Source organism: Cibotium barometz, chromosome 19 (genome assembly GCF_041138505.1).
Source record: "Cibotium barometz isolate CiBa-2024 chromosome 19, ASM4113850v1, whole genome shotgun sequence".
NCBI classification, from domain to species: Eukaryota; Viridiplantae; Streptophyta; class Polypodiopsida; order Cyatheales; family Cibotiaceae; genus Cibotium; species Cibotium barometz.
In genome coordinates, this window is record NC_141064.1 from 37,227,245 (window position 1) to 37,248,390 (window position 21,146).

The window sequence follows — 21,146 nt, forward strand, 5'->3', positions numbered from 1 at the left end:
TCAACCAATTGAACTAAGAAAGCAAAAGGTTGTTAGGTTGCTTGGTGAATTACTCAACCATTTTAATTGCATGACAATGGAAGCAAAAATGCAAGGGAAAGATTTCTACATTGGGTCAACCACCCTTGTGGGTGGTCCAAAACAACAAAAAAGTCAATGCGGCCACACAAAAAGATTATTACCCATTTCCATACACTGAACACGTTGGAAAAAGTTGCCGGTGAAGAAGCCTACAACTGCAAGGAGAGAGACCAAAGCAAACATGCCATATTTCATTGGATTAAATGTGTTCTCTGAGATCAAAAGAAAGCATCATATTTCTCCATGTAATATAGAAAAGCACAAGAAATAAAAGACACTAAATGCAAAAATACCATGATTAAAAAAAAGGCAAAGTCATGATTCAATAAACTCCACTGAGTTTATTGTAAATTACTGTAAATTGAATGCTAGATTTTCATAAAAATTAGGTCTTCACTTGATGGCACTAATCTCATGGCCAGATTAGGTCTTCACTAGGCACTAAATCTCAGGGCCATCCATCCATGCACGTACGCCAACCAACCATCATAGGATGGATGTCCATGGCCCACTATGCCATGCCATGTATGTCACCCACATGTATCCATGTCCTATCATCGTGCAAATGCTCTTGGGATGTTAAAATACAAGACTAAACAATCATGGTTTCATTTTTTTAAACAATGTGGTTGATTTTTTTAGTTCCAAAACGTACTTATAAATGTGCACACAAATATAGCAATTTATATTGGTGCCAATCCATAGAAGATGTAAAAGTTACAAGTTGTATACAGGTAAAAAAATATACTCAAAATCCTCATTGACCATTGATGCTCTTATTATGCTTATAGCCACTCTTGCACTGACCACATGTCATTAGGCCCAAGCAGCCCCCTTCCAACTTTGTGAAACCTATCTTCTAGGGCATCCTACGGCACACAAGAAAAAAATTAAAAATGGTATTCTTTATTTTAAGGGATGCCACCTATGCTAGTAAAAGTCATGTGTACATTGACAGTTGTACATGATTTGTCTCATAGGTCGAGTTCGGCCTCTAGTAGACGTTAATACAGCTTTCTTTCTTTCTTTCTTTCTCTCTCTCTCTCTCACACACACACACACGTGTCTGTGTTACCAACAGCTTCCCACTCCCACTTGGTCAGGGATACTTTGCACCCCATCATAAGCAGACGGTACGAACTTCATATCATCATAATAAGCTCGTCGGCAATATCACTTCATATGCGAGAATACGATCACATGCCTGTTGCAAAGTAATGATATACATCCACCTTTGCTTCAGCCTTCAAAACTGGTATATTATTACACATTATGTTACCTAGAAGCCTTGAATTGGTCATGCCATTCTTTCGAGCTTTTCAGGTACAAACTTGCTGGTCTAGAGACTCGATGAGATCTTTGAAATTCAGAACACACCAGTCAGACTGTGCTGCAACAGGCGCCCGGAACTGCACTCCCCCATAGCAGATGAAAATGTCTGCCCCTCCCGGTTGCCGAGCCTTCATAATTCAAAAGATTGTCTCAGATACATGACACTAAACAAGATAAGCTTAACTCCAAAATCACATATAAGCCAATGGAAGTTAAGAGCAGTATACAAGCATGTCTATATTATTAGTGAACGTGATAATGCTAATTAAAACTGTAAAAACTCCTATTACAAATCATCACCAAAAGAACATACTTAAAGTAGTAAAGAAGCAAGTCTAGATTGTTAATGACCATGAAAATCATATCAAACAATCATCACCAACTATCATGTGATTACCATCCTTTGATTACATCCATTCTTTCACATACATCCACATCCATTCTTTTAGATACTCATCCACATCCAAAGCATCTTGGCTAGACATGATTAATACATTGTAATCCACGATTGAAGCATCTTTTGATCCATTATTGAAACAGAGCAAGCCAAGTGCAGACATTACCTCCAGATCTGTCGCGCCATCACCAACCATGACCAATTGATTGTAGTGAAATTTCTGGACCAATAACTTATAGAATGAGATTTATACACATGCAATGCTCCCATATATCTTTAGGCTAGTTACAGAAACAGCCCGTGGGAGAGGCAGAAAGCTGGAGGGGTACTCCCCAACCAGGCGGCCTGAGCAAAAACCCTGCCAATGGGCCAGCATGTGTAACCATGCCTTGGCATTCTTACCAGCATAAACACAAATTTGAATATCCCTAGGTCACAGAGATCCTCGTATAAATCTCATAAAATGTAATTAATCATTAATGATATCCTTCCCCACCTGCTTGATCTGTGCAATGGCTGCAGCTTTTCCACCACTTCTTGAGGTAGGTTCTTCAGTATCAAAGCCCATGTATTCACCGTTCTCATCAAAGAGCAATCTGTTGGCAAAAATCCTTTCTTCTGGAATCTGTAGAATTTTTGCCACAGGCTACAGACAAAAGGAAAACAAATTACACAGAAATATCAGTTGAAAAGTAGAAAGTTTTACTGCTACTGTAGAATTTTTGCCACTTCACTATTACCTCTAGGCCTCAGCAACAACTAAGTTTTACCTCCCCAAATCTCTCTCTCTCTCTCTCTCTCTCTCTCTCTCATGATGATGCTATCTCGCATGATATGCTTATAACCATTGGCTAGCTTAGAGGTCCACTGCACGTCTGAATTCATGTGTATGTAAGGGCATTTATGCCAATTCATTATATTCTTGTCTAGGCACCCAATGAACAACGAGAGCGAACAATATTATTATTATTATGGCATGAACACCCTAGATTAGGGTTGGCCAGACAACTAGCCCAAAAGTGATTATAAATAGAGGGCTATAGCTGGATCATATCATTCATTGGGGACAGATAAATCATGCACAGCACACCCAAGCTCATCGGAAGAGTGCATCCGGAACCGGGGACATGCTGGTGCCCCACACTTGTGGGGCATCTCTAGAGAGGGCACACTTCCTCTAGAGAGCCAGACGCCCCCCCCCCTTGGAGAACCGAGCTGTCGTCTCTGAAGCTTCACATCTAGCATATACTCTAGCATCATAGAGAGGGTGTAAGCCCAGCGGGGCATGCCGTGATAGACTCAACCACGTATCCAAGAGAAAGATCTAAAGAGAGGGGAGAGAAAGAAGGGAATAGGGATCTTGCATAGTACACCACATTGAATGGGGAACAGGCCCCGCCCCCTTTTGGGAATTTATTCAAGAACAATCCATGGGCATGCTGGCCAGGATCAATACAATCAATGAATACAAAAAGCAAACAAATATGCCGATGTAGAATCCCTAAGTTCAGGTCGGTGTGGAGTCACGAGATTTTTGATGCTGAGCACACCACTGGGATGACCCACAAGAATCTCTCACCAGGCTAGTACCAAATCCATTATTCAGATCCAAATCCAAGTCCAAGTCCAAGTCCAAGTTCAAATCCAAGTCCAAGTTCAAGTCCAAGTTCGAAGTTCCAAGTCCAAGTTCAAATCCAAGTCCAAGTTTAAGTGTAGGTTCCAAGTCCAAGTTCAAATCCAAGTCCCAGTCCAAATCCAAATCCAGGTCCAAGAATCACTAATCTCCACAACTCCTACAGCCTTGTCGATGAAGAAAACCATGGAAAAGCTCTTTCTAGCAAGAAAACTGATATAAAACCTGTTTTAATGGTTTTCAGGCGATAAAAATCTCCAAAAAACAGTTTGTAGGGTTTTTAGAACAATTTTAGGGCTTCGGTCGGTACAGTCCTGTGCATGTCCATACGGTTATACGGATCTGTACAATCGTACAGACAGATGATGGCGTGACACTACCATAGTTGTCAGGTACAAAAAGTTCGATTCGGTATGGTACGTTCAAATACGGTCTCGGAACGCACCGCTAAATTTTGAAAATAAAAATACGGTGGAGGTACAGTCCATTTAAAAAATACTTAAAAATATAAATATATATTGTTATACACACATACACATAGATGCAAAACTTAGAGAAGTTACTACTTGCAGTTGCCCAAAACATAGAAATTTAGGAAGAGGGAGAGAGAGGGAGAGGGAGGGGGAGGCTTGCGGAAGAGGGAGATGCTTGAGAGCGCCTAGAGGGGAGAGAGGTTTGAGCCTTGAAGGAGAGCTCGAGGGAGAGGATTGATCTTGAGCAATAAGCACTTGTGGGGGGAGGGTTGAGCAATGAGCACTTGTGAGGATGGGATTGGGGGAGGGGCTATTATAATTTATATAGGATGCATGATGCATCAAGAACATTGCAAGCAAAGGCAAGCAAAGGCTAAAGTCTAAAACAGTCCCCAAAACGCCCAAGAAACGGCGAGAAAAATGGTTTTAAAAAAACGGCAACAAAAAACCAAAAAAAAAATGGACGCTTGGATTTGACCGAACTGCCTGAATCGAACCAAACCGTTCGTATTGAACTGGACCGCTTGGGCGGTGCGCGAACCGGGTGCCACTGTGGGCACTACAGCCAATGAAGGCGCTCTAAATCAACGAGCAACGATGAAAAACTCCATGGTTTAGTTCATGATCAAGAAGATGATTTCCAAGCTTCAACGGGGATGGCAACACCTTAAAGATAAAGAGGTTTTTCTCCAACATGATGCTCAAGAGAGGCTCGTGCTTCTTTTATACTTGAAGAGGGCCCTGCTTTTTGCCAAAAGCTTATCCATGCTTTGCTTTTGCCTTTTTACTATTTACTTTTTCCTTTTTGCTTTCCGAGCCTTGCTTTTTGGCCCTGGAGCTGCCCTTGGCTCGTGGTCAACCTGGTTTGACTTTTTGCTTTTTCTTGCTTTTTGACCAAAGCTAGTGCTTTTTCTTAATCATACCTTATAGACCCTGTTCCCATGTCTTCTTCCACCTTTTGGTGTCAAGGCATGAGTTTCATCATGTGAAATAGAGTTAGGAGGGCCAAATAGTTACAGAGGCACTACCATTGCACCATATGGACATTGACATTATGTAGCTTGAAGCTAGGGAAGATGACACATGATGAGGTCTCCTTGATTTATGGATTAATTGTGCATGCACAGCCCACGTAGTATGCGGGCCTGTTTTTAGTTGGGAGATTGGTCTTTTTTTGTTTGCATGTGTTATGACCTTAGTTTACACATGGATCATATGTACCACACAAAGACCCATGACGTCTTTAGTAGATGTCGATAAAATCTCTCTCAAAATGTGTATACTTTGAATGCAGACCGCCTTTCACATTTGGCCCTTGAGTCCTCCATGCAACTTACATGAGAGGGACAAAGCATGTTGTGGTGCTCACGGGTGGTCAGCTAGTTTGACCAACATGGCCTTTAGATGGACCACCTTCCCCCCTTCCAATATATTCCGAAGCATGATGGATATAGAGCAAGAGGAGTGCTTGTGTCACATGCACTCTGCACTAAGTGCATGGTGACAAGATGGCTCATCATCAGAAGTGCAGCATTTGTACAGTTTTAGAACCCAATAGGATGATAATTGTCGTACGCCGTGACCCCATTGTACATCCTCAGTCCAGGATAAGTCAGGCACGAGCTACGTAGGTCATTCCTCAGCCTTAGTGGGTCAGTCAGTCAGTCGAGTCCCTTAACCCACTTGGAGAGAATCATTCATGCATGTAGAGTCAGTAGAAGCCTTAGGGTTTGCATCAGAAAGCACTCTGCATCTTGCATAACATGCATACATATGCCTGTGCATCATTTAGAACATCCCCAAAGCCTTAGGGAATTTACTGGGATTTATCTGGTATTTTTCCCATATTTATTAGTATTTATTTATCATTATTTGCATTATTGGGCATTTATAAATATTAACTTTATTAAATGACCAACCTCCAGTTAGTATAAATAGGCTTGCCTAGAGCCTCTTTTGCTCATTCAGTCTTCATTGTGCTAAGAGCTCTCCTCTCTCTCTTGCTCTCAGCATAAGACTAATCCATGCCCTAGTGCCCTAAGCTTTCTTCTCCAGCCCTTGAGAACCATAGCTTCAGTCCAGCCCTAGGTGTTTGTCCTCAGCCTCTAATCAGCCCAGATTCAGCATCAGTTCATGCCCATAGTTCAGCCCACAGTACAGTAGAGTTCTACGCCAGATTTCAGCCTGTTTTCTCCTGCGTTTTCTGATTCAGCAGGGCAGCAGTGCTGCGTTTCTGTCCAGCAGCTCCAGATACCTGTGTTTTGCAGTCCAGCAGCCCTACAGGTCTGCGTTTCAGCTCCTCAGCACCCCTACTCTTCAGCGTTTCTGTCCACAGCAGTTTCCAGCCCTGAAGATTCAGTCCACAGCAGTTTCCAGCCCTGAATCTGCTGTTTGCATCAGTGTCCAGCGCCTTCTATGCATCATCAACACATTCAGCAGTCATCTGGTGAAGGTAACTCAGCATTCATATGTGTTTTCAGCATTCTAACAGTGTGTAGAACAGTCCACCTTCTTCTTCTTTGAGCCTCAGGTGTGCAGCCCTTCCTCATGCCCTTGGGAGGAGTGCATAGGCTCAAGATCAAGTCATTGAGGTGTTTCTACAGCAGTGTACAGATCAGCCCTACTCCGATCCTCCGAGATCTTGCGTTTGGCTTATCTACAGTCCAAAGTCATTCTCTCTAAAGTAATAAAGCAAATACTATCTCGTTATTGGGATAGGGGGCCCTTCAGTGGGTAATTCGGGACCCAATCTGGTGTACAGTGTTCATATCTCTCTCTCAACTCTTTAAAGTTTGAAGTAAATGAAATGGATTGCTAAACTCACGAAACTCAGGATACAGAAGACGGTGTGAGCATATTGTGTGACAGGATCAACCAATACAAAGACTTCCGCTGCATATCACATTGGTATCAGATTCAGATAGTCCACACACACCGTATCCTAGCGTGGGGGCATTCTCGGATGGTTAGATTGCGTTCCGGCACGACCACCGACTTCAGCATCATGTCTACAGGAGAGAGTACTCATCAGCCGGAAGACGTCTCCCCCGAAGGAGACCTTGCTCTTCCGCCTACAGCAGACACCATAGCTCTTCTAAGAGCTCAGAACCAGCTACTCATGGAGCGTCTCCAACTCTTGGAGGCAGCAGCAGCACGTCCTTCTACACCTCCAGCAGCACCCGACTACATCTCCCTCTTCTTTCAGATGGAACAACAAAGGAGAGAGGACGAGGCCCGAAGGAGAAGAGAAAAAGAAGAAAGACGGGACTATGAGGAAGCCCAACGCAGGATCGACGAAGACCGGCGTCAGGCTGAACTCGCCGCTCGGGAACACCAACGTGAGCTTGATCGAGAACGTATGTTGCTCGAACACCAACGGGAAAAGGAGGCCATACACTTGAGGTATCAGCAGCTCTCCTCAGTCTCCCCAGTCATAGGTGTCACCAGCCAGCAGCCCGCATCAGCAACCACCATCATTCGCAGTCAACCGAATTTTAGCAAGTATGATGGTAAGTGTGATCATTCTTCAGTTAATCAATTTGTTCATCAATTTAATGCTCATTTTCCATTAGCTAGGATCACAGACCCACAAGACAAAGTCCACTTAGCGGCTCCCCATCTCACTGGTGAGGCAGTCACTTGGTGGCAGCATTGGTCTAGTATTCATACTGACCAGGCCACAGGTGTCACAGCCTTTGACTGGGACATCTTTGTCCATGACCTGAAGACCAGATTTCTCCCGCCCCAGTACATGACCGGTCTGAAAGACGAGTTCTATGGACTCAGACAGAACGGTTCCCCAGTGCTTCAGTTTTCCGGTAAGGTTATTACTTTAGCACAGCAGTTAGGGTTATCTGAGCAGGCCAAGATGGAGCAATTCATTCGTGGATTGGACTCCCACATTCGGTTCACAGTTCGTAACTTTGAACCAAGTACATATGACCGGGCTCTGACTCTCGCTCAGAATGAAGAAATGAAGCTCAACGGGGACAAGCCCAAGCAGACATCTCAGTCCAGTACCAAACCCCAGCAGCAGCAATCAGCTGCACAGACATGGAAAGGTAACGCATCTTCTAAAGATGCTAAGAAGGACAGCAGTAATAGCTCCAGTTCAGGGGGTAAAAAGGATAAAGAACCTAAGAAAACCCCTGATGAAAAGGCTAAAGCAGGCATTACTGGAGGTTATCTTCCTCCAGAGGAGCAAAAGAAGTACCAGTCAGAAAATAGATGTTTTTTCTGTCATATTATAGGGCATGGTAAGAAGGATTGCCACAAATGGCAAGCGGCACAAGCTGCCAAAGCTCCTTCTGCCACAGTTGCCACAGCTTCCCCAGCTCCTCCAGCCCCGCCTACTACCTCAAATGCAGTTCAACTTTTACCTTCCATGCATCCTATACCATCCGTGGTATTTGATGCTAAGCAGGAGGGTGAGAGCGATGCTGCTCAGAAGAGCCTTATCCGAGCTTATGGCTCTGCCCAGGGCCGACAGTTTGTAGTCCTTTTCGATATGGGTAGTTCTGAAGACGCCATCTCTCCCCAGTTGGCTAATAAATTGAACTGCACTTTAGTCCCATATCATTTGGATGTGGACGGGTTTACACCTGGTCTTCGCACCCACATTTCCCAGAAGGCACAGCAGTTTGCCTTTGAAGTTCAGAAGGCCTCATTTCAACGAGATTTCATCGTCTCCCCTCTGTTAGGGTGTGACATGATCTTAGGAATTCAGTGGTTCCGTCAGTATGAGCCTATTCCCGATTGGGGGCAGGACACTTTTACTATTTGTAAAGGTTTTCCTGAGCCTGTCATGATTCGTGGGGATAGAAGCATTCTTGGCATCCCATTGATTTCGCATCTCCAGGCCCGACGAGCTATCCGCAAGGGAGCAGAAGGAGCACTCCTTTATATTCGTGCTCAAGCAGACCCTCCCTCATTAGTAGCATCCATTACATCTTCAGTCCCTCAGTTAGCAGACCTCCTATCCAGACACCAGGACATTATGCTTAGGGGCGATCTCCCACCCAGTCTCCCACCCTCTCGCCTTGAGGACCATCACATTGATTTGGTCCCTGGATCAGACCCTCCTAGCAGGTTTCCCTATCGTCTTTCCAAGACTTTAGAGGGCGAGTTGGAAAAGCAGTTATCTGAGCTTCTCCGAGCCGGATTCATTCGGCCTTCTTCCTCCCCATTTGCTGCACCTATCCTATTTGTCCAAAAGAAGGACAAGTCTGCACGTCTTTGTGTAGACTACAGGGCATTAAACAAACTCACTATCAAGAATAAGTTTCCTATGCCCAGGATAGAGTACATTTTGGAGCGTTTAGACGGTGCTAAGTTTTTCACTAAGATCGACCTCAAGAGTGGTTACCATCAGGTCCGCATTTTTGAAGCTGACATTCCAAAAACAGCTTTCAGGACAGAGCGTGGTCACTACGAGTTCGTAGTCATGCCCTTTGGGCTTACAAATGCACCCGCAACGTTCAATAAGATGATGTCTAGGATTTTCGCAGTCCACATTGGGAAGTGTGTTTTCATATTCCTTGATGACATACTAGTCTTCTCAGCCACTGCGGAGCAGCATGAGAAAGATGTGGAGAAAGTCTTGCAACTTTTGCGAGATAATCAGCTCTACATAAATGCCAAAAAGTCTATCTTTGGTGTTAAAGAAGTTCAGTATTTGGGCTACATCATTGGTTCCGATGGGATTAGACTGGACCCCTCAAAGGTTCAAGAGATCTTAGATTGGGATATTCCTAAGACCGCCCAAGAAATCCGTTCATTCGTAGGTCTTTGTCAGGCCTATAGCACACATGTCCATCAGTTTTCCAACCTTGCAGCACCTCTTACCGACTTGCTCAAGGGGGTGAAGACTCGCAAGCAGAAAGTCTCAGTTACAGGTAAGGCACTTGAGGCATTCCGTGCACTCCAGAAAGCTGCCTCAGAAGCACCTGTATTAAAGTTAGCATCATGGGACGAACCTTTCGAGGTCATCACCGATGCCAGCAATGTAGCCATAGGTGCAGTCCTCCAGCAGGACAATAGACTCGTGGCTTATTACAGCAGAAAGTTGGATGTCGCCGAAAAGAATTATTCGGTATATGACAAAGAGCTTTTGGGTGTGATCACAGCGCTCAAACATTGGAAGCCTTTTCTTTATGGACAGGCTTTCACAGTGAAAACAGACCACCAAGCACTTAAGTGGCTTCAGACTATGCCAAGTGCCCAGTGGAGTGATCGACAGGCCAGGTGGAGTCAAATCTTCCAACAGTTTGGAGGTATGATTGCTTACATCCCTGGTAAGCATAACCCAGTAGCAGATGCTCTCAGTCGAAAGTCCAGCATCCAAGCAGTCCAAGAAGCTACCATTCTCGAAATCATCAGTTCATGCCCATAGTTCAGCCCACAGTACAGTAGAGTTCTACGCCAGATTTCAGCCTGTTTTCTCCTGCGTTTTCTGATTCAACAGGGCAGCAGTGCTGCGTTTCTGTCCAGCAGCTCCAGATACCTGTGTTTTGCAGTCCAGCAGCCCTACAGGTCTGCGTTTCAGCTCCTCAGCACCCCTACTCTTCAGCGTTTCTGTCCACAGCAGTTTCCAGCCCTGAAGATTCAGTCCACAGCAGTTTCCAGCCCTGAATCTGCTGTTTGCATCAGTGTCCAGCCTTCTATGCATCATCAACACATTCAGCAGTCATCTGGTGAAGGTAACTCAGCATTCATATGTGTTTTCAGCATTCTAACAGTGTGTAGAACAGTCCACCTTCTTCTTCTTTGAGCCTCAGGTGTGCAGCCCTTCCTCATGCCCTTGGGAGGAGTGCATAGGCTCAAGATCAAGTCATTGAGGTGTTTCTACAGTAGTGTACAGATCAGCCCTACTCCGATCCTCCGAGATCTTGCGTTTGGCTTATCTACAGTCCAAAGTCATTCTCTCTAAAGTAATAAAGCAAATACTATCTCGTTATCGGGATAGGGGGCCCTTCAGTGGGTAATTCGGGACCCAATCTGGTGTACAGTGTTCATATCTCTCTCTCAACTCTTTAAAGTTTGAAGTAAATGAAATGGATTGCTAAACTCACGAAACTCAGGGTACAAAAGACGGTGTGAGCATATTGTGTGACAGGATCAACCAATACAAAGACTTCCGCTGCATATCACAGCTTGACATGATTCATAGTGACATTTGGGGACCACCAACACAACCTCATATGGAGGTTCATTATTTTTTGTTCCATTTATTGACGATTACTTACGAAAGTGCCGGGCTTATGCCTTGAAGCAAGTCACAAGCTTTTGAGTGTTTTCAAGAGCTCAAAGAAAAGTTGGAAAATCAAGTTTGAAAGCAAATCACGGCTTTGAATTCACCATCGACTCACGACTTCCTACACTCCACAACACTCATTTGTTAGATGTTATTTCTTTGTATGGTTGTAGACTATGGTTCATATATGACGATTATAATAATGGATAGAAGATATGAATAGTTGTGGTTAGTCTAAAGGTCAAGACCTTTGACATTCCATTTAACGGCTATTTAAGCAAAGCCCAAGTCATTGTTTTAGTACAATGTCCACACACACAATCATTCGTGTTGATGCTTCTCAATTTGTGATCTAAGCTGCTTGTGATGATGTATTATTAGTGATCCACCCGAGACATGGACCACACAAGGTGGACTTTGTCACAGCCTTGCACTCCATCATGGACGAGGATGGTACTATCATTGGATGAGGATATCATATGGTTGGTTGGGTTGATCACATTGCACATGCAAGACTCACGTAACACCTAAGTTTTGTTCCTTAGGTAGCTAGTTTTCTTTGTTCCATGTTTTGCTGGCATGCAATTACCCAAAATCACATGTATTACTTTTGGTCTCATCAACGTTAAAAATATTTCTCATTACACAAAGATGTCCGCATGACGGGCGTAGTCTTGAGACCATAGACATGCTTCACATGGCCATGAATTGCAACGGGACCCTACAGTTCAACCCTGGTGGCTTCGCAAAGACCTACACAAATAGAGACATTGTCTTCTACAAGGAGACTCACCAAAGCCTCGAGAAAGAAAGAAATTTATGTTAACATATACGGAGACCCCAAGGGTCTATGAGATCATAAGCAATCGATGGTACCATGGATATACTGAGCCATGGAAGAATTGAAAAGGAAATTAAAAAAACATCAATGTCCAAATAGCAGATGATTATCCTATGACCCTTCCTCAGTTGGAACTTGGTAGTACGCTACAATTTCACAGCAAAAAGAGGGTCATGCCTCTATGATGGATGCATGTCATGTTAACAGAGAACCTCAGGATTTGTCTGTGGTGGTGGAGGGTCTTGCTACTTTGGGCTGTGGGCCTTTGGCTCATAGAATGGATGGAGCTCCCTTACTAAGAACTCCTCTCGGTGCGGAACTGGCGTAAGGGTATGGGTGGTGGGCACTGATGTCAAAGCAAAGGCACTAGTATGGGTAGTGGACTCTGATGTGGATACGTGGTACCACAAAGAAATCTGTGATGGCTCTCTGGAGGTGCCCTCTTGGGATTGGGGTTGTCTACTGTCAATGTGCTATCTCAACACTACATTCTTGTGTCATCTTGAGTGCCATCAAGTACATGCCCAGGCATCTCTCCTCCTCATATTGTATCACCCATGTGAGTGGCCTCAATCCCTCTTGGAGAAGGCAGTGTAATCTCCCTCGTATTCTCGTAATAAGCTAGACAACCGAACATAGAATGGGCCTCATCCTCTACCCATCTCGTGGTGCATACTCTGCATATACTCTCCTCCTAAGGGATATCCTTGGCTCTGCCAATCACTACTCTGAGGCGGTGGGAGGATACCCTGAGCTAGCCAGTCGCAATACGCATAGCATGTGACATGTATTTGTATGTATATCCCGAGATCTCAATGAATCCATCCTCGAAGAGTCTCAAGAAGTGATCTCACACTTCTTACTAATCTGTGACACCATGTCCGATATATATGTAATCCAAGTAGATCTATACCCAGATGATCCAGTCGATCTCATCATGAGAGGTCGAGGTAGGGGAATCTAATGTAGCATGCAATAGGCTGACCATCATAACCACACGCAACAAAGCCTTCGTTAAACATGTGAGTTTATGCAATCCACTTTACTTAAGAGAGAAGAGTTGAGAGAGAAGGTGAGAGTCGACACCAGATTGGGTCCCAATTACCACTAAAGGGCCCCCCTTGCACGCAAGAGTATTTGCTTGTATAACTTTGGAGAACTTTGTACAATGATGACTGTGGACTGCAAAACGCAAGGACGCGGAAGATCGAACATCGGCTGAACCATATGATGCCCCAATAGCACTATAGAAGACTCTATGAAGCCACTTATGCAAGTCCAAAACTGCTGGGGATATGCACATATGCTGGCTGAATATGAAAGGATCTTCTATGCTTCTTAGGGAATGAAGAACGGGGTGCTTGAAGGCTGATTTGTATACTCTAGAAAACCCGGAGGCTTTTAGGCACACATATTCACTATATGCTTGATGAACATGGAAGATCGAACACCGGCTGAACCATATGATGCTCCAATAGCACCGCAGAAGACTCTATGAAGCCACTTACGCAAGTCCAAAATTGTAGAGGATATGCACATATGTTGGCTGAAGATGAGAGGATCTTCTTTGCTGCTTAGGGAATGAATCACGGAGTGCTTGAAGGCTGATTTGTATGAGCTAAAGAAGCTCAGCTGAAACAGTTAGGGTTTCATGTGGGAGACACACACAGAGAAGAAAGGGAGAGAGAGAGAGAGAGAGAGAGAGACATGTGGGGATAAGTCAACTCACAAAGTATGAGTGTGCGACTCCCCTATCACACATGTATATTTGCTCTAGTGCACATAGTGCACTTAGTACTTTTAATGTACTAAGTGTACTATGTACTATAAAACTTATGGGCTTGTACACACTATAAGGGTGGGCATAATGCCTTTACCCCAACAACCTCCCACTTAAAGGCAATGTGCCCTTAAGTGAAGGAAAAGAAAAAATCAGCATGTACATGATAATATACAAGGCCATATCAAGGCTGAAACTGGCCTCATCCAATGCCCATCAAGTGTCTGCAATGAGCAAACCGCTCTGGAGGCAAACTCTTTGTCAACAGATCAGCCGGGTTGTCATCCGTATGAATCTTGACAAGCTGAATCAGCTTGTTCTCTATCACCTCTCTGATGAAGTGATACTTCACATCCACATGCTTTGTCTTTGCATGAAAGACAGGGTTCTTTGCCAACTGGATGGCACTCTGACTGTCACAATGCAACAATGGAATATCCCCTGTAAAACCCAAATCAACCACTAACCGAGATAGCCATAATGCCTCCTTGCAAGCCTCTGTGGCTGCAATATACTCGGCCTCTGTAGTAGATAAGGCAATGCACTTCTGCGTCCTGGGTATCCATGACACAGCACCTCCTGTGAATGTAAACACATAACCGGTAGTAGACTTCCGGTTATCTGGATGACCGGCATAATCCGAATCCATGTAAACATGCACTAATGCATCCTGTTTGCCAAAGTAGATGCACATATCCTGTGTGCTCTTCAGGTATCTCATGACACCTTTCACTGCTTCCCAATGCTTCTTGCCAGGATTGGCCATGTATCTAATAACCACTCCCACTGCAAATGCAATGTCCGGCCTGGTAGCAACCATGGCATACATGAGACTGCCACAAGCTGAAGCATACGGAATCTTGGCCATATCAGCCCTGTCACTATCCGACTGTGGGCTGTCCATAGCACTGAGTTTCACATATGGAGGCAAAGGAGTACTAGTCTTCTTCCCCCCCTCCATATTGAACCTCTGCAAAACTTTGCCAATGTATTCCTTCTGAGACAAATACAACACATGCTGATTTCTGTCCCGAAGTATCCGCATACCCAAAATGTGATTTGCATCACCCAAATCCTTCATATCAAAGGTCTGATGCAGACTCTTCTTCAAGGCATCTATCTCTTTACGAGATTTCCCGGCAATCAACATATCATCAACATACAAGATGAGGATCAATAGACTGCCATCCAAAGCTTTCTTGGTGTATAAGCAGTGATCTATGTCACTCCTCCTGAAATCCTGGGATTTCATGAATGTCTCAAATTTATGATACCATTCCCTTGGTGCCTGTTTGAGTCCATAAAGACTCTTTTTCAGCTTGCATACAAGCTTGTCCTTTCCATTCACTGCATAACCCTCTGGCTGTTGCATATATATCTCCTCATGGAGATCACCGTGAAGAAAAGCAGTCTTCACATCCATCTGAATCAAATCCAGATCATCATGAGCAACCAAAGCTAATACAGCTCTAAGTGTGGTCATTTTGACCACAAGAGAGAAGATCTCATGAAAGTCCACACCATAATCCTGCTTGAAGCCCTTAGCCACTAACCTGGCTTTGTATCTTGGCTTTGCATCAGGTGCAACTTTGAGCCTGTAAACCCACTTGCATGGCAAAACCTTCTTGCCTGTAGGCAAATGCACCAACTCCCATGTTCCATTTTTGTGCAGAGAATCCATCTCTGACTTCATAGCACGCTCCCAAAGAGCCTTGTCTACCCTCTGTAAAGCCTCCTTATAACAAGAGGGCTCCCCACAGTCAGTGAGCATCAAGTAGTCAACCCCTGGAACAAACCTGTCAGGGGGTCTGGAGGGTCTTGTGGACCTCCGTACCCAATGATCATCATTTGCAGGTTGCTGTCCAGCCTGCATATCACCTACTGGTGGCTCCTGTTCCATGCCATAAGGTTGAAAGATCATGCCCGGTATCTCCTCTAACTGTGGGATATCCATAGGGATATCTTCTGCCATCTCTGGCTATTCATTTGGACCATTTTCAGCACCATTTAAGGACTGGTTTTGTTGTTGTAATGGCTGATTTACAGCCCTTGGTTGTTGTCCATGATGTCCATCATCATCAAAGATGACTCTGCCAAGCTCCTGTTACCTTGCAGGCTCCTTATACATGCATGTTTCATCAAAAATGACATCATTGCTGCGTATAATCTTTCTATTCACTGGATCCCAAAGTCTATACCCCATTTCACCTCTGTCACCATATCCTAGGAATATGCATTTGTGAGACTTAGGATCGAGTTTGGTGCGTATTTCCCTGCGTATGTGCACGTACGCAACGCAACCAAACACTCTCAAGTGCTTGTAGGACGGAGGCTTCCCTATCCATACTTCCTCTGGCACCACCAAGCCTCGTGTTAGGTGACCTGTTTATAAGATGAACGGCTGTTATAACAGCTTCAGCCCAAAAACCATGAGGTAACTCAGCATGTGACAACATAGAACGGACCTTCTCCTGAATGGTCCTGTTCATCCTCTCTGCTGTCCCGTTTTGTGGAGGATCATAAGGAGCAGAGAGCTCCCTCTTGATGCCTTTAGCATCACAAAAGTCCTGAAACTGTTTGGACATATACTCTCCACCATTGTCGGAACGCAAAGCCTTCAGTGTTTTGCCAGTTTGTCATGCATGTGAAAACCTCTTGCATTGTGGCATAATTCCAGGACCTCCCAAACTCAGAAGCCTCTACTCCGGTCTCAAATCACATGGTCCTCATCTTCGACAACCAAAGTTTTTTTTCCCCTCATCTTCTCTCATGATCCCTTTTTAGTCTCAGAGGGGGAGTGTAAAAATATACCCAAAAGGGTATTTTACCCAACCAAAAAGGGTTATTTGAATTTTGGTCATATCACTTTACCTTTATCTGCTGGCCGACAACCTCTGCTCAGCGACCAGCACCCACCCTTCCTATATATATATATGAAGCGCATCTTTATTCAGTACACAAGTATAAGCACCTCCTCTACTGGTCGCCTACATCTGGGTCACCATCAGCACGCAACCTGCCTTCTCTGCTGCTGGTGCAGGCCGCCTACGACAGGTGCAACCTGCCTTTCTCTTCTGTTGGACTAGTCGCCTACATCAGAACTGAGTTCAGCGTTTGTCATCGCCTACATCAGGGCTGTGTACAGCGTTTCTGTAACTCTTTTGAGTTTGAAGTAGATAGTAAGAAAGTGCGCATGCAAGGTGAACATGATGTACCCTCCTCACCTCTTATATGCTCTATGGAACTCAATCGCCTTGTACAAGCTAATGAAGTATAAACATCTTTTTGTGCTACATGAGTCTTGATGATGTCATTTCTTTTTTCGCATGTGAAAACATAAGTGGTTTGAGTGAGCATAGCGTTTACATGACTTATTTTAAATCAAATCATGTTAACAATAAAAAGGTTAATGAATCCTTAAAGCAATTGTTACAATAATTTAAAGATGTGTTTCCAAATGAACTATCAAAAGGATAACCTCCTGTCCGCAATGTTGAGCATCCAATTGAAGTAATACCTGGCTCAAACCTAGTCAGTAAGCCTCGTGTTCTGCGTTTGTCATCGCCTACATCACGGCTGATCTCAGCGTCTTCACCATCAGGTATACTTCTGCGTTTACTTCAGCACACCATCAGGCTCACCTCAGCGTTTCTTCAAAAGGAGTACTTCAACGTTTACATCAGCCTTACATCAGGCATATATCGGCGCTTACATCAGGCTTACTTCGGCACTGTTATCGGTTTTTTTGGGACAGCAGTCCTCTCTGCTCCTTCCGAGTCTCACATAGAGCTCCTGTACTGGATTTTATCATTTATATATACATCCCCATTGCATGCTGTGTGATTTGCGCTGATCTCTCATATATTTGGTCCTTTGGTCTCTTTTTCCCTCACATGACATCAGGTGATGATCTTTGACTTATGGTCGGGAGTAAGCCATCAGTGCCACATGAGATCATTTTAGCTGAGTTTGGAGCATCCTCCGTGGTTCATAGATGCACTTTTTCAAACTACCACCTATGTACATCATGTACATATGTTGGGTGGAGACCACCTTCGACGCTTCACCCTCAAACCCTCTATGTGGCTTACACACAAGAGGGTGCAGCAAGCCTTGGTACTCACCAATGGTCAGTTGGTTTGAGAAACTTGGCCTTCACATGGATCGCTCCCCCCCTTCCCGTACAGCCTTGACTCCCTGCTTTTTGACCTCTCCCCGCAAGAAATCAACCATCTCATCCATCTTGATTTGACAGGGCTTCACACGAGCCGTACCTGGTTGTCTCCACTACAGTGTGGGCATCTGAACATATAGTGCTTCTCTGTCTCCACCTCCCCAGTTTTGCATGCCTTGCATACGTGTGCCTCTAGCGGAACATCCTCTGCTCTACCAAACTCAATCTGTAGACGGTGGGATGATACTCTCAGCTGTATAATGGAAATTCACATGGCATGTAACATGTGCCTATTTAGACGGTGGGATGATACTCTCAGCTGTCTAATGGAAATTCACATGGCATGTAACATGTGCCTATGAAGGTATCCATGGCTCACAATGAATCCATCCTTGGAAACTCGACTCGCAGAAAGTGCTCTTTGTAGACTCCATTCTTTTTTGAGATGGATTTGGCCCCTTATGCACTAAGGATCCCAAAGAGCCAGCAAGATGCTTCTCAAGACAGCATTACAGACTTCTTCATCAGGTTACACCGGCCTAAAACATAGGGTGTCACTTGGGATCCGCAAGGACAAAGGGATCACACAGGCCACCGACTACATACTAGACCACAGGACCCTTTGGCACCACGCACCTGTGGAGTCACAAGAGAGAGATAGCGATAGCCGAACACCCCCATCCCCAAGGATACCAACCTTCCACTCGTCAGCTACAGATTTTGGACATACTCCAATGTCATAGAGAGGCCTCACCACAGGATGGAGACATCATCACAGCTTTGAGCTCTATTATGGAGGACGGTACTATCCTTATCGGATAAGGAATGATTTCTGTATTAGCCGCATGGCTACTTATAGTTTGTAGCATAGGTAGCTAGTTTCTTTTTCAGTTTTCAGTTTACCATGGATCAGTTTTTTCATGGACTAATGTATTTCTTTTTGGTCCCAGAAAGAAAGAAAGAAAGAAAGTCGTATTAACGTCCACGGGATGCCTTGAAGGCATATGGGACCGAAAACCGGTACCTCACAATCATTACAATCCACTTCGGGGTGCACTTAGGCACAAGCAAAAGATTAATGAAAACCCTAGGATGATAAACAACTATCTGTGATACAAAAAATGCTGATTGCACATTAGAATGCTAGTCAATTGGATTTAGGCTTACTCTCTATATATCTCTTGTGTGGGGGCATGCACACCTGTGTGCGCGCTTTTGCGTGCTCAGATGCAAGAAAACACAATGTAAGAATAGTCATGCAAACTAGATCTGAGGCTCAAGATGAAATCACTTACAGCTATCATTTGACGGAAGCCCCCAGATATAAGGTAAACAACTCTGCCTTTTGATTGAAGCTTTCTGATAAGCTCTTCAATTCCAGGCGTAATCCTTCACGAACTTTTTATCAGAAAAAACACTTGTAGCTCACAGCCACCATTTTTAAGCCAGTGCTTTAAGCAGGCTAGAAAGCATAAGAAAGAAAACAAAGTAGAACAAACCAGTCCCAAAAGGTTTGGATACTTACTTTGGCGGAGTATTGGCCAAAAACTTATCCACGTCCTTTAAAGAAGGCTTAAACAAAGATAGTCTGGCAGCAAGTGCCTCTTCAAAGGGAACACGGCCACCCATGGCCCTGCCTTGGGTTCAAAAAATAACCTCTATAAGGAACATCTTCAAGGCATGTGCGCAAGAGCACCACTTTGTCACAAGGGCAAATCTACAGATACACATCAAAAGGCATGGTGTAAGATGGAAAACCTGGAAGTCCAAGCAGCTACAGCTTCACCTGCGCCACAAAATTCCCCAAGGGCATCAATGCCCTCATCCATGCAAACCGTGCTATCAACATCGAAACATACAGCCTCAGCACTTTGCCAAATTCCAATGATCGCTGCAACCACACAAGTATGTGTCATCATAAAAGCCCTGCCAAATTTCTCATCTGCTTGAATAGTACAACTTACCCCCCACCCCCCCCCCCCACCCCCGCATCCTCTCTCTCTCTCTCTCTCTCTCTCTCTCTCTCTCTCTCTCTCTCTCTCTCTCTCCCATTCTATTCAGAGAGCCACGTTCCCTACGCCAGATCTTTGAGGCAGCAGACCAGCGCATACTGGGGAGATACATTCTAGACATACAGCGACACAGAGAGACATTATTACAGGCTCAGACAGCTTCAGAGGAGGGGCGACAGACACAGATTACTGCATTTTTTCAGAGATCCATCCCCCTCCCAGCCCCTACATGGCAGGGAATTACTCTCCAGAGAGCAGAGACACTTAGAGCCCGCAGGAGACAGAGGACACCTGGCTTTCGGACACCACGACTATACCAGAGAGAGATGACAGAGATCAGAGCTCAATTTCACAGAGAGGGTGCGGAGCGACTGGCTCGCTTCAGAGCACACCCAGGCATGTTCTTCAGGGAGCTGTGGACACCCCCTTCACTGATGTATACCATTTTATACCCCCAGTATGGTACAGGATGGAGCTAGCTAGGGTGCATATCATGATTGTATACTCCATGCATATAGCTTTGCATTTCTCCTAGTAGTAGAGCTCCATCCTCTGCACACCCAGATTCAGTTTTTTTTTTGTTCAGTACTTTTTCATTTTGTTGGGATGACAGAGGATACCCCATACAGGTACTCCGATTTGTTGGGAATAAAGTCCCAGTTTCGCCTCCGGACCTTGATCATCGCGTAGCTCTTTTCGAGAGCTTCGCGGCCATATATTTACTTGTACATTTGGCCCCCATTTGGGCCTTGTAACGGCATTCTTTGTATTTGGTCCGCCGGGCACCCCATAAGTTGGGCGCCCGCCCATACCCTTGTATTACTATAAATACGAGGTCTCCCTTGAGCCTCAATAAGACATTCAAGATATTCTTGAGCATTGTGTGAGTTCTCTCTCTCTCTCACTCTCACTCTTCTCTATCTCCTCTGCACTTCCTTGGCTAAGGCTCTTGTGTTTGAGTCATTCTCCTCCAACAACTGGTATCAGAGCTATGGAGGGAAGCTGTATGCAGAAGCTATGGAGTTAGAGGTGTCTTCCACCACTTGACTACGGGATCGTCTGCGTTTTTCGCGTCAAACACCTCCCTTTTTATCATCAAGATGGTGCGTTTTTCTTTCTAGAGTGCTGCGTTTTTTTTTTTTTTTTTTTTCTCTCCCTCTGCTGCCCCCTT

General features: G+C 44.6%; 1 protein-coding gene across 7 annotated transcripts in view; it reads right to left on the reverse strand.

Annotated features, from left to right (window-relative positions):
- Window positions 1-714: 714 nt before the first annotated feature.
- The window catches only part of LOC147628538 (phosphoserine phosphatase, chloroplastic-like), a 39,657-nt gene continuing 19,225 nt past the window's right edge, over window positions 715-21,146 (reverse strand). The window contains exons 2-8 of one of the 7 annotated variants that reach the window (XM_086814190.1): window positions 19,722-19,854; window positions 19,489-19,596; window positions 19,259-19,352; window positions 2,307-2,456; window positions 1,977-2,030; window positions 1,361-1,541; window positions 715-950 (exon numbers count right to left, since the gene is read on the reverse strand). In XM_086814190.1, coding sequence (XP_086670316.1) covers window positions 1,401-1,541; window positions 1,977-2,030; window positions 2,307-2,456; window positions 19,259-19,352; window positions 19,489-19,596; window positions 19,722-19,854 — 680 coding nt within the window. In that variant the 3' untranslated portion in view covers window positions 715-950; window positions 1,361-1,400. The other 6 variants (XM_086814192.1, XM_086814191.1, XM_086814194.1 and 3 more) reach the window with 6 other exon arrangements.